We start from the raw sequence: 14,274 nt of genomic DNA on the forward strand, positions 1-14,274 counted from the left end.
CAAGTCAGGATGTTGAGGAATGGTTTGGAGGGGAACTTGCAGCTGATCTTGTTGCCAATGGAGCACTTCATGGCAGTGTAACCACTAGGAGGATCTCCACATGTGCCGTGTCATGCCAAAGCACAGCTTCTACTTCTGGAAAGTACTGCCACTCACAGACCTCGGAAATCCATGCAGTGGCAGAAACAAATACAGCAAACACTGTCACTGTGCATCTGCTGCCATTTTAAGTGATAGAGGTCACAGTTCAGGAAGGAGCTGCCAGGAGCCTTGGTGAGTTGTTATACAGTAAATCAGTTGCCACTGTCTTTCAGCAGTGAGGGAGTGAATGTTCAAATTGGTGGACTGAGTTGTAACCAAATGGGCTGGTGTCAAGTTTCTTGTCAAGTTGGAGCTGTACTCATCCAGAAAAGTGGTGAGTTTTCCATCACACTTGTGCCTTGCAGATGGTGGACAGGCCTTGGGGGGGATGTCTGGAAGTGAATTACTCATAGAATTGTACAGCACGGAAACAGACCCTTTGGTGCAATTCATCCACACCATCTAGACATCCAAATCTAATCTAATCCCATTTTCCAGCATTTGGCCATTATCCCTCTAAACCGTTCTTATCCACAAACCCATCCAGATGCCTTTTAAATGTTGTAATTGTACTCTTTTCCCCCATCACCTACTCACTGCAGGATTCCCAGCCTCTGACCTCCTGTCTTACCCACAGTATTTATGTGATTGGTCCAGTTCAGTTTGTGGTCAGCAGTAACCCCACATAATGGGGAATTAATATTGAAATGTTGCTAGCTATGGAAATTCCACGGAGGTTCAAGTGGAGATTGTTGGATTCTTTTTGTTCAAAATGGACATTGCCTGGCTCCTGTGTGGTGCAAGTTTTCATGTTAATAGCAATTAATAAAAGAGTGACAGTGTTTACGTTAACACTTCAGTGAATCAATTTGAGATGCTGTGCTTTCGCAAGTCAGAAGGAAGTGAAATGTAAAACTCTGGCCCTCACTCTTGCTCTTCCACACTGTTCAAGCATTGCTGCTCTTCCAAACTGGAGCCAAATACACATCTGACAGTCTGGCATTTCACCAAGCTATGTGATACTTCTATTTAAGGTAAAGCATTTTTGAAATCCTGCTAATGCTGCGCATTTCACATTAATATGCAGCAAAATTTGCCCTTTGTAGCAGTGTTCCTACAGCATTCTGTGAAATATCTAACATTTTGCATATTAAGTTATACGTTATTAAGTTAAGCAGATGACTTGGTGCCACAGTGGTTACCACTGCTGCCTCACTGCACCATGATACCAGCCTTGGGCAACAGTCCATGTGGAGTTGGCAGGTTCTCCCAGTGTCTGCGTGGATTCCTCTGGGTGCTCTGGTTTCTTCCCACAGTCCAAAGATGTGCAGGTTAAGTGAATTTACCAAGGTAAAAAATAACCCAGTAGTGTCCAGGGACAAGTAGGCAAGGTGGATTATCCATGGTTTTAAACAAAAACACTTGCAGGGTTACGTGGTTGGGATAGTTGGTACAGACTTGATGAGCCAAATGGTCTGCTTCTGTACTGTAGGGACTCTGATTCTGCATTATAAAAATGACAAGTCCCTGCTTCTATCACAATGCCTGCACTTATTTTTGTTCCCTGTGTGACCTGATTTGACAGGCTTATTATTCTTGTATTCCTAAACCTAGTTGTGGATGTATTATGCAAATAGTAATCTGTGTTATGATTATTGAGCCTGTTCCAGCAAATAGGTGCCAAACTCAACAATGTGGATTTTATTTTGGCTTTATTGAAGTTTCAGAACAGCATTGAGAGTACAGCTTTATATTTGATTCTTACCAATAAGAGGTGTGTTTATTTTGTGAAAAATCAAGTTAAACACCATGGTTGTTGATTCCCTTGAAATTTTTTTAGTCACAAAAAATTCACTTGACTGTGGAGTCTGATTATGTTTGAAAATAAAGTTGGGTTTCTTTAATGGTGTGTTTGCAAAACCAATGCATGTTATTTTAAATGGTTTAATCTCTTTTTACACACACAGAAAATAAAAAAAATTCAATCCTGAAATATATACAGAAAGTAAATCAACGAAATGTATAAAAAATTAAATTACACCATGATTGAACAGTGTCTGAAACCATGTATCCCACTTAGAGTCATAGAGATGTAAGCATGGAAACAGACCCTTAGGTCCAACTCATCCGTGCTGACCAGATATCCCAACCCAATCTAGTCCCACCTGCCAGTACTTGGTCCATATGCCTTTCAACTCTTCCTATTCATAAACCCATCCAGATGCCTTTTAAATGTTGTAATTGTACCAGCCTCCACTATTTCCTCTGGCAGCTCATTCCATACACGCACCACCCTCTGTGTGAAAAAGCTGCCCCTCAGGTCCCTTTTAAATCTTTCCTCTCTTATCCTAAACCTATGCCCTCTAGTTCTGGACGCCTCCACCCCAGGAAAAAGACCTTGTCTATTTATCTTATCCATGCCCTTCATGATTTTATACACCTCTATAAGGTCACCTCTCAGCCTTCAACACTCCTCTCAGCTTATTCAGCCTCTTCCGATAGCTCAAATCCTCCAACCCTGGCAACATGCTTGTAAATCTTTTCTGAACTCTTTTAAGTTTCACAACATCCTTACCAAAGGAAAGAGACGAGAATTGCACGCAGTATTTCAAAAGTGGCCATCCAATGCCTATACTCAATGCTCTGACCAATAAAGGAAAGCATGCCAAATGCCTTCTTCACTATCCTATCTACCTGTGCTCTACTTTCAAGGAACTATGAACCTGCACTGTAAAGTCTCGTTGTTCAGCAACACTTGCAAGACTTGAGCATTAAGTGTATATGTCCTGCTCTGATTTGCTTTTCCAAAGTGCAGCACCTTGCATTTATCTTAATTAAACTCCTCAGTCCATTGGCCATCTGATCAAGATCCAGTTGTACTCTGAGGTAATCTATTTCGCTGTTGACTACACCTTCAATTTTGGTGCCATCTGCAAACTTACTACTATGTCTCCTATGTTCACATCCAAATAATTTATTAAAAATGATAAAAAGCAGCCGACCCAGCACCGATCCTTGTGGCACTCCACTGGTCACAGGCCTCCAGTCTGAAAAGTAACCCTCCACCACCACCCTCTGTTTTCTACCTTTGAGCCAGTTCTGTATCCAAATGGCTAGTTCTCCCAGTATTCCATGAGATCTAACCTTTCTAACCAGTCTACCAAGAGGAACCTTGTCAAATGCCTTACTGAAGTCCACATAGATCACATCCACTGCTCTGCCCTCATCAATCCTCTTTGTTACTTCTTCAAAAAACTCAAACATGTTTATGAGACGTGATTTCTAATGCACAAAGCCATACTGACTATCCCTAATCAGTCCTTGCCTTTCCAAATATGTATAAATCCTATCCTTCAAGATTTCCTCCAACAACTTGTCCACCACCGGCATCAGGCTCACCGGTTTATAGCTCGTTTTCCTTACCACCTTTCTTAAATAGCGGCAGCACATTGGCCAGTCTCCAGTCTTCTGGCACCTCACCTGTAACTATCGATGAAACAAATATCTCAGCAAGAGGCCCAGCAATTAACTTCCCTTACATCTCTCAGACTTCTAGAGAACATTTGATCAGGTCCTGGGGATTTCTCCACCTTTTATGTGTTTCAAAACATCTAGCACCACCTCTTCTGTAATACGGACATTTTTCAAGATGTCACCAAATATTTCCCTCACCAAATATTTCCCCATATTCTATATCTTCCATGTCCTTCTCCACAGTAAAGATTGATGCAAAATACTCATTTAGTATCTTCCCCACTTCTGCAGCTCAACACATAGGTTGCCTTGCTGATCTTTGAAGGGCCATATTCTCTCCCAGGTTCCCTTTTGTCCTTAATGTGTTTATAACATCTCTTTGGATTCGCCTTAACCCAATGTGACTAAGCTATCTCATGTCTCCTTTTTGGCGTCCTGATTTCGCTCTTAAGTATTACTCCCACTGCCTTTATACACCTCTTAGGATTCACTCAATCTCATATACTTCCTTCTTTTTCTTAATCAAAACCTCAATTTCTCTAGTCATCCAGCATTTCCTACTCCTACCAGCCTTTCCTTTCACCCTAACAGGGCTATACTGTCTCTGGACTCTGGTTATTTCATTTCTGAAGGCTTCCCATTTTCTAGCTGTCCTTTTACCTGTGAACATCTACCTCTAATCAGTTTTTGAAGTTCTTGCCTAATACCAACAAAATTAGCCTTCTTCCAATTTAGAACTTCAGTTTTTAGATCCGGTCTATCCTTTTTCATCACTATTTTAAAACTAATAGAATTATATCGCTGGCCTCAAAGTACTCCCGCACGGACATCTTAGTAACCTGCCCTGCCTTATTTCCCAAGAGTAGGTCAATTTTTGCTTCTTCTCTAGTAGGTTCATCCACATACTAAATCAGAAAATTTTTTTGTAACCGTTTAACAAATTTCTCTCCATCTAAACCCTTAAGACTATGGCAATCCCAGTCTATGTTTGGAAAGTTAAAATCCCCTATCACAACCAGCCTACCTATTCTTACAGATAGAGTCACAGAGATGTACAACATAGAGACAGACCCTTTTATCCAACCTGTCCATGCCGATCAGATATCCCAACCCAATCTAGTCCCACCTGCAAGCACCCAGCTCCTATCCCTCCAAACCCTTCCTATTCATATATCCATCCAAATTCCCACCCAGGGAAAAGACTTTGTCTATTTACCCTATCCATGCCCCTCATAATTTTGTAAACCTCTATAAGGTCACCCCTCAGCCTCCGATACTGCAGGGAAAACAGCCCCAGCCTGTTCAGGTCTCTTTATAGCTCAAATCCTTCAATCCTGGCAACATCCTTGTAAATCTTTTCTGAACCCTTTCAAGTTTTACAACATCTTTCCGATGGGAAGGAGACCAGAATTGCACGCAATATTCCAATAGTGGCCTAACCAATGTTCTGCACAGCCACAACATGACCTCCCAACTCCTGTACTCAATACTCTGACCAATAAAAGAAAGCATTCCAAACGCCGCCTTCACTATCCTATCTACCTGTGACTCCACTTTCGAGGAGCTATAAACCTGCATTCCCAAGGTCTCTTTGTTCAGCAACACTCCCTAGGACCTTACCATTAAGTGTATAAGTCCTGCTAAGATTTGCTTTCCCAAAATGCAGCTCCTTGCATTTATCTGAATTAAGCTCCATTTGCCACTTCTCAGCCCATTTGGTCAAGATCCTGTTGTAATCTGAGGTAACCCTCTTTGCTGTCCACTACACCTCCAATTTTGGCGTCATCTACAAACTTACTAACTGTACCTCTTATGTTCACATCCAAATCATTTACGTAAATGACAAAATGTAGAGGACCCAGCACCGAGCATTGTGGCACTCCGCTGGTCACAGGCCTCCAGTCTGAAAAACAACCCTCCACCACCACCCTTTGTCTTCTACCTTTGAGCCAGTTCTGTGTCCAAATGGTTAGTTCTCCCTGTATTCCATGAGATCTAACCTTGCAAATCAGTCTCCCATGGGGAACCTTGTCGAATGCCTAACTGAAGTCCATATAGATGACATCTACCGCTCTGCCCTCATCAATCCTCTTTGTTACTTCTTCAAAAAACGCAATCAAGTTTGAGAGACATGATTTCCCACACACAAAGCCATGTTGACTATCCCTAATCAGTCCTTGCCTTCCCAAATGCATGTACATCCTGTCCCTCAGGATTCCCTCCAACAACTTGCCCACCACTGAGGTCAGGCTCACTGGTCTATAGTTCCCTGGCTAGTCCTTACCACCCTTCTTAAACAGGGGCACCATGTTAGCCAACCTCCAGTCTTCTAGCACCTCACCTGTGACTATCAATGATACAAATAGATAATTGAAATCTCCTTACACATTTCTCAATTTCCTGCTGGCTATTAGGGAGTCTATAATACAATCCCAATAAGGTGATCATCCCTTTCCTATTTCTCAGTTCAACCCAAATATTCCCATATATGTATGTATGTATTCCCAGGAATATCCTCCCTAAGTGCAGCTGTAACGCTATCCCTTATCAAAAATGCCATTCCACTCTTCTCTTGCCTCCCTTTCTATCCTTCCTATAGTATTTCTATCCTGAAATATTAAGCTGCCAGTCCTGTCCGTCTCTGAGCCATGTTTCTGTAATTGTTATGATATCCCAGACCCATGGGCGTCACACACTCAGGGCGTGATCTGCCTTCTTTGTTAGGCCTCTTGCATTGAAGTAAATGCAGTTTAATTTATCTATCCTACCTTGTTCTCTGTTTTGTTCCTACCTGCTCTGACTGTTTGACTCGCAACTTTTCCCAACTGTACCAGTATCAGATTGATCTCATTCCTCACTATTTTCCTGGGTCCCACACCTCCACCTTATTAGTTTAAATCATCCCGAGCAAATCTAGCAAACCTCCCTGCCAGTATATTTATCCCCTTCCAATTCAGGTGCAATCCATCCTTCTTGTACGGGTTACTTCTATGCCAGAAGAGATTCCATTGATCCAAAAATGTGAATCCTTCTCCCATACACCAGTTCCTGAGTCACACATTCATCTGTTCTATCATCCTACTCCTACCCTCACTAGCTCGTAGCACTGGGAGTAATCCAGGTATTATTACTACTCTCGAGGACCTGCTTTCTAATTTGCTGCCTAATTTGCTATGTTCTCCCTTAAGAATCTCATCCTTTTCCCTTCCTTTGTCGTTGGTTCCAATGTGTACAACAATCTATTGCTGGTCCCTCTCCCCTTTGAAAACATTCTGCACCGACTCTGAAACATCCTTGATCCTGGCACCAGAAAGGCAACACACCATTCTGATTTTTCGCTGCTAGTTGCAGAACCGTGTGTCTGTGCTTCTGCTAGAGAGTCCCCTGTCACAATTACTTGGAACCCAACATACCCCTCATTATGTTAGAGCTGGTCTCAATACCAGAAACTTGGTTGTTCATGCTACATTCCCCTGAGATCTTTCACCCCCTACATTTTCCAAAACAGCATATTTGTTTGAAATGGTGATAGCCACAGAAGACTCCTATGTTACCTGCCTACCCCTCCTACCTTTCCTGGAGTTAACTCATCTATCTGACTCTATCTGCAGCTTTTCTCCCTTGCTATATCTGCCATCTGTCACACCCCCAGCTCTTGTAAATTCCTTATTACCTCAAACCGCCACTCCAACTGATCCATGCAATCTGATAGGATTCGCAACCAAAGGCACTTCCTGCAGACATAATTATCAGTAACATGGAACTCTCCCTAAACTCCCACATCTGACAAGAAGAGCATATCACTCCACTAAAGGCCATTTTTACTCCTTCACTATATGCAGCTCTAAAAAAGCAGTGCTCCAGGGTAACTTAGTATTTATGGTTTATATTTTAAAAAGATTAATCAAGAGACCAATCTCAATAAAACATATAATAAAGAAAGAATCCACTCTATGCACTACTGTAGACTTACGGCAAGGTTACACGTTAAAAACTATGCACTTATCTGTTCCTGTGCTGTGCACTTGCCCACACTGGTTTCTCCAAGGCCAACTGTGAATTTTTTGCTTAATATTTCCTAGATGCACTCCAATGTCCAGAGATACATGAACTCAAACAGCAAAGGCAGTAACTGTGTAGATTCACAGCTGTGTCAGTTAGCAGTGTAGGTTTCTTTCTCTCCCTCACTGACCATATGGACACTGCCTTTTGTCTACCTCCTTTAAAAGTGCAACTGTTGTGATCTTCTTACCCCAAAGTTCCAAAACAACGCAACAGCTTAGATATAAAACAGTAATTGCTGCACCTGGAATTCAAGGAAATCGCCTCCAACACCTAGAATACCTCAAAAAAGGAGCAGCTCTTACAGCCAAAACTTTTCCCCATCCTTGGTAATGAAAAATTCATCCAATCTGGGATGTATTTTATTTGTGGTTTGGTTCTGTTCTCTCAACTTTAATCTCCCAGGGTTATTAATTTCCTACACTTATTGATCCTTCACTGATTATTTACTCTCTCTCTCTCTCTCTCTCTCTCTCTTCCCCACCCCTTTCCCTGTTTTGCAACTCCCTCACCAGTTTGTCCACACTCTGCAAGTCCTGTTCATTAAACATTCCTTTTTTTCTTGTTTTCTTTTCCCCTGATTCTGTTTTCAGAGGCTTCTGTCACTTCCTGTTCTTCTCCGGTCTTATTCTGATTTTATTTTCACCACGTGTTTCTTCTCTGTTAGTCTCTGTCCTAAACTGACTCTCTCTAACTTGAGGAAGTGGAGCTATGTAAGCACAACATAGAAAAAACCCAATTTTTTTTTCAGGCATTATCAGCAACTGGAGGGCAGTCTCACATCCTTATAAGGACACACCGCATTCAGATGCTTCCATAAATGAAAATCCACTCGTGTTTTCTTTTCAGGTTCATACCAGGAATATAACTAAAATCCATTATTTATGCAGATTGAGTGTGACCTCACATAGCTCTATATTTGTTTTAGTTTTGTAGATCTCTTCACAGTTGTTAATCATACACCGACATCATAAATATATTCAATTATTATTTAAATTTTTGAAAACAGTTTTAAAATTGTCATGTCTAAACATGTATCACATCAAGGCTGAAAACTAGCACCGGTAAATTCAATTATTAGAAAAGGTCAGAAAAAGTTTTTTAAAATTAATTCAGGGGATGTGGGCCTCACTGGACAGGTCGTATTTATTGCCCATCCCAAATTGCCCCAAGGACAGTTAAGTGTCAACCCGATTGCTATGAAGGCAAACAGAATGACATGTAGGCCAGATTAGGTAAGGGTAGCAGTTTCCTTCCCTGAAGGGCATTAATGGACCGGATGAGTTCAAATCTTTAGCCCAATTTATGTTTACGTATTTAGACTTGAATTAATGAGAGAAATTGTGTGGAATATGTGTTGCGAAATGTAATGCAGACTTCAGTGAAATTCTTCAAGTCAGACTGCAACTCAGCCACAGAGCGACAGAAATAACAATGCTGAAAACCAATTCTGGATCCGTCAAGGAACAGGAAGATTGATTAAGACCAGGGATTGAGGACTACCTTGGATTGTGAAGGCAACAACTCGGTTGAGAGGCAGATGGATGCTGTGAAACGAAGAGTTTCAAAGTTCATCTTTCAGGATATGTGACATAGGTGTGAGGAAGGGTTTTTGGAAGTGTGTGCTAGTTTGGTCAAATGGTTTGGGGCAGTGACTGGATAATTCTGTTGACAGACTCACTAGCTTTTCTGGATGATAGTTCAGAATTGCACCACTTTAGCTTCACAGAAAGGTGTGTGAGATGTGTCACAATCTGTGGGACGAGGAGATTATTTGATTTTTTTTTGTGTGTCTGTTATGTCAAACTTCGTAGGATATGCCAAATAACTTGAATGGTCGCCATCATTTGGACTTCCATTTATGATCTTACAGGACGTTGCTGCTTGATTCTGGAAGACTTCAGATCCAGAATGTCACAAGCCAGGATGCTGGTCTTTATGGATGTACAGTGAGCAATGAACTTGGAACAGATACTGAAACCTCGTTACTACTGTATTCAGGTAGGTGTGAATTGAAATTCAATCTAAAAATAAATGTTACAGAACTAGAAATTCTATAATTTGTTTCTAAGTCATGAAAACAAAATTTGCATATGCTAATATTACAGCGGCTTGATCAGACGAGTAGTTACTTTCATTTTTTTTTCTGCGTGCGATAGTGAAATCGTGATTTTTTTTTAAACTAGTACAGACGTAAACAAAAATCACTTATCTAGTAAAAACACGTCACTTTTTCTGACTTATTCAATGTATTTTAGTTTTGTAAATTGTGAATGGAACATCTCCCAAGTTCTTTCAAGAGAAAGGAATGTTGGGAAAGGAATCACTATCTGTATTTAAAAGGAAAGTTTTGACAAGAGGGAGGCAGGTTTCTGACATTGATCCAGAGCTTCATTCCTCACAGCACTGCAGGTGTATCCCCTCCCCAGAAAGGCAACTCATCACCACCTGCTCAGAGGACAATTAAGGATGGGCAATAAATGTTGGCCTCACTAGCGACATTCACATGCCATGAACACTTCTTTTAACAACAACTTGTAGCCAAAAATGGAGCAAAGGGTTACATTTTATGCTGAAGCTGGGTCCCCAATGTGAAAGTCAATGACAATCCTGCCTACATTTGAACATAGAACATTACAGCGTCGTACAGGCCCTCGATGCTGCGCCGACCTGTGAAACCAATCTGAAGCCCATCTAACTGACACTATTCTCGTCCATATGCCTATCTGGTGACCATTTAAAGTTAGCGAGTCTGCTAGATTAAATTAGATTAGATTCCCTACAGTGTGGAAACAGGCCCTTCGGCCCAACAAGTCCACACCAACCTTCATAAGAGCAACTCACCCAGACCCCCTTCCCTCTGACTAATGTACCTAACACTGTGGGCAATTTAGCATGGCCAATTCGCCTGAGCTGCACATCTTTGGACTGTGGGAGGAAACCGGAGCACTCTGAGAAAACCCGTGCAGACACGGGGAGAATGTGCAAACTCCGCGCACACAGTCGCCCAAGACTGGAATTGAACCTGGGTCTCTGGCGCTGTGAGGCAGCAGTGCTAATCACCGAGCCACTGTTGCAGGCAGTGCGTTCCATGCCCCTACTACTCTATGGGTAAAGAAACTACCTCTGACATCTGTCCTATATCTATCACCCCTCAATTTAAGGCTATGTCCCCTCGTGCTAGCCATCACAATCTGAGTAAAAAGACTCTCACTGTTCACCATATCTAACCCTCTGATTATCTTATATGTCTCAATTATATGTCACCTCTCAACCTTCACTCTAATGAAGTCCCTCAGCCTTTCCTCATAAGACCTTCCCTGCATACTAGGCAACATTCTCGTAAATCTCCTCTGCACCCTTTCCAAAGTTTCCACATGCTTCCTATAATGTGACAAGAACTTTATGCAAGTCTCCAAGTGTGGCCACACCAGCGTTTTGTACAGCTGCAGCATAACCTAATGGTTCTGAAACACAATCCGTCTACTAGTAAAAGCTAACACACCATATGCCTTCTTAACAACCCAATCAACCTGGGTGGCAACTTTCAGGGATGGACACCGAGATCTCTCTGCTCATCTACACTCGTAAGAATCTTACCATAAGTCCAGTACACTGGGGTGGCACAGTGGCTCAGTGGTTAGCACTACTGCCTCACAGCACCAGGGTCCCAGGTTCAATTCCAGCCTCGGGCAGACTGTCTGTGTGGAGTTTGCACATTCTCTCCATGTCTGTGTGGGTTTCCTCCGGCTGCTCTGGTTTCCTCTCACAGTCCAAAGATGTGCAGGTTAGGTGGATTGGCCATGCTAAATTGCCCATAGTGCTAGGTGCATTAGTCAGAGGGAAATGGGTCTGGGTGGGTTCCTCTTCGGAGGGTCAGTGTGGACTTGTTGGGCCGAAGGGCCTGTTTCCACACTGTAGGGAATCTAATCTACTCTGCATTCCTGTTACTCCTTCCAATGTGAATCACCTCACACATTTCTGCATTAAACTCCATTTGCCACCTCTCAGCTCAGCTCTGCAGCTTATCTATGTCACTTTGTAACCTGCAACATCCTTCAGCACAATCCATGATTCCACCGACCGGCATGATATTCGTAAATGGAGTAACCCATCCTTCTATACCCTCATCCAGGTTATTTATACAAATGACAAGTAGCAGTGGACCAAAACAGATCCTTGCAGTACTCCACTGGTAACTGAACTCCAGGATGAACATTTCCCATTAACCACCACCCTCTGCTGTCTTTCACCTAGCCAATTACTGATACAAGCCACTAAATCACCCTCAATCACATGCCTCCTTATTTTGTGCAATAGTCTACCGTGGGGAACCTCATCAAACATCTTGCTGAAATCCATATACACATCATCAACCACTTTACCCTCATCAACCTGTTTGATCATCTTCTCAAAGAACTGAATAAGGTTTGTGAGGCATGACCTACCCTTCACAAAACCGTGTTGACTATTCCTGAACAACTTATTCTTTTCTAGATGATTATAAATCCTATCTCTTATAACCTTTTCTAACACTTTACCCACAACCGAAGTAAGGCTCACTGGTCTATATTTACCAGGGTTGTCTCTACTCCCTTTCTTGACCAAGGGAACAACATTTGCTTTCCTCCAGTCTTCTGGCCCACTTCCTGTAGACAATGACGAAGTAAAGATGAAAGTCAAAGGTTCTGCTATCTCCTCCCTGGCTTCCTGGAGAATCCTAGGATAAATCCCATCTGGCCCAGGGACTTAGCTATTTTCACACTTTCCAGAATTGCTAACACCTCCTCCTTTTGAATGTCAATCCCATCTAGTCTAGTTGTCTATATCTCAATATTCTCCTCAACAACATTGTCTTTTTCTAATGTGAATGCTAATGAAAAATATTCATTTAGCACTTCCCCTATCTCCTCCGACTCCATGCAGAACTTACCACTACTATCCTTGATTGGCCCTAATCTTACTCTTCTAGGAGAAAGTGAGGACTGCAGATGTTGGAGATCAGAGCTGGAAATGTGTTGCTGGAGGGTTGAAGAAGGTATCATGCCTGAAACATTGATTCTCCTGCTCCTTGGATGCTGCCTGACCTGCTGCGGCTTTCCAGCAACACATTTTCAGCCCTAATCTCACTCTTGTCATTCTTTTATTCCTGATATACCTATAGAAAGCCTTAGGGTTTCCCTTGATCCTATCCACCAACGACTTCTCATGTCCCCTCCTGGCTCTTCATAGCTCTCTCTTTAGATCTTTCCTGGCTAACTTGTAACTCTCAAGCGCCCCAACTGAGCCTTCACATCTCATCCTAACATAAGTCACCTTCTTCCTCGTGACAAGAGATTCACCTTCCTTCGTAAACCACCTTCCCGCGCTCGACCACTTCTGCCCTGCCTGACAGGTACATACTTATCAAGGACATGCAGTAGCTGTTCCTTGAATAAGCTCCACATTTCAATAGTGCCCATCCCCTTCAGTTTCCTTCCCCATCCTATGCATCCTAAATCTTGCCTAATCGCATCGTAATTGCCTTTCCTCCAGTTATAACTCTTACCCTGTAGTATATACCTATCCCTTTCCATCGCTAAAGTGAACAAAACCGAATTGTTGTGGTTCTATTCGCCGAGCTGGGAATTTGTGTTGCAAAACGTTTCGTCCCCTGTCTAGGTGCTTGGGAGCCTCCTGTGAAGTGCTTCTGTGATGTTTCCTCCGGCATTTATAGTGGTTTGTCTCTGCCGCTTCCGGTTGTCAGTTCCATTGTGGTCACTATCACCGAAGTGCTCATCATATCCAAATCTAATGTGGCCTTGCCCCTTGTTGGCCTGGGCCTCCTCTATATTGGTGCGCTGCACCCGATGTGGCCTCCTCTATATTGGTGCGCTGCACCCGATGTGGCCTCCTCTATATTGGTACGCTGCACCCGATGTGGCCTCCTCTATATTGGTGATCTATTGCATCCGCTGCACCCGATGTGGCCTCCTCTATATTGGTGAGACAGGCCGCTTACTTGCGGAACGCTTCAGAGAACACCTCTGGGCCGCCCGAACCAACCAACCCAATCACCCCGTGGCTCAACACTTTAACTCCCCCTCCCACTCCACCGAGGACATGCAGGTCCTCGGACTCCTCCACCGGCAGAACACAACTACACGACGGCTGGAGGAGGAGCGCCTCATCTTCCGCCTGGGAACCCTCCAACCACAAGGTATGAATTCAGATTTCTCCAGCTTCCTCATTTCCCCTCCCCCCACCTTGTCTCAGTCGGTTCCCTCAACTCAGCACCGCCCTCCTAACCTGCAATCCTCTTCCTGACCTCTCCGCCCCCACCCCACTCCGGCCTATCACCCTCACCTTGACCTCCTTCCACCTATCCCACCTCCATCGCCCCTCCCCCTAGTCCCTCCTCCCTACCTTTTATCTCAGCCTGCTTGGCTCTCTCTCTCTTATTCCTGATGAAGGGCTTATGCTCGAAACGTTGAATTCTCTATTCCTGAGATGCTGCCTAACCTGCTGTGCTTTGACCAGCAACACATTTGCAGCTGTGATCTCCAGCATCTGCAGACCTCATTTTTTACTGTCTATATACTGCGTAAGGAAGTCCTCCTACACGCATTGAACAAAAACTGACCCATCTAAAGTACTTGACCTATAGTATTCCCAGTC

General features: G+C 43.1%; 1 protein-coding gene across 2 annotated transcripts in view; it reads left to right on the forward strand.

Moving 5' to 3' along the window:
* Positions 1-14,274, forward strand: part of adamtsl3 (ADAMTS-like 3) — a 661,690-nt gene that overhangs the window by 599,315 nt on the left and 48,101 nt on the right. For both annotated transcript variants that reach the window (XM_060852820.1, XM_060852818.1), the window contains exon 22: positions 9,491-9,618. In XM_060852820.1, the coding sequence (XP_060708803.1) occupies positions 9,491-9,618 (128 nt within the window). The remainder of the gene's footprint in view (positions 1-9,490; positions 9,619-14,274) is intronic.

This window comes from Hemiscyllium ocellatum, chromosome 39 (genome assembly GCF_020745735.1).
Source record: "Hemiscyllium ocellatum isolate sHemOce1 chromosome 39, sHemOce1.pat.X.cur, whole genome shotgun sequence".
Taxonomy (NCBI): domain Eukaryota; kingdom Metazoa; phylum Chordata; class Chondrichthyes; order Orectolobiformes; family Hemiscylliidae; genus Hemiscyllium; species Hemiscyllium ocellatum.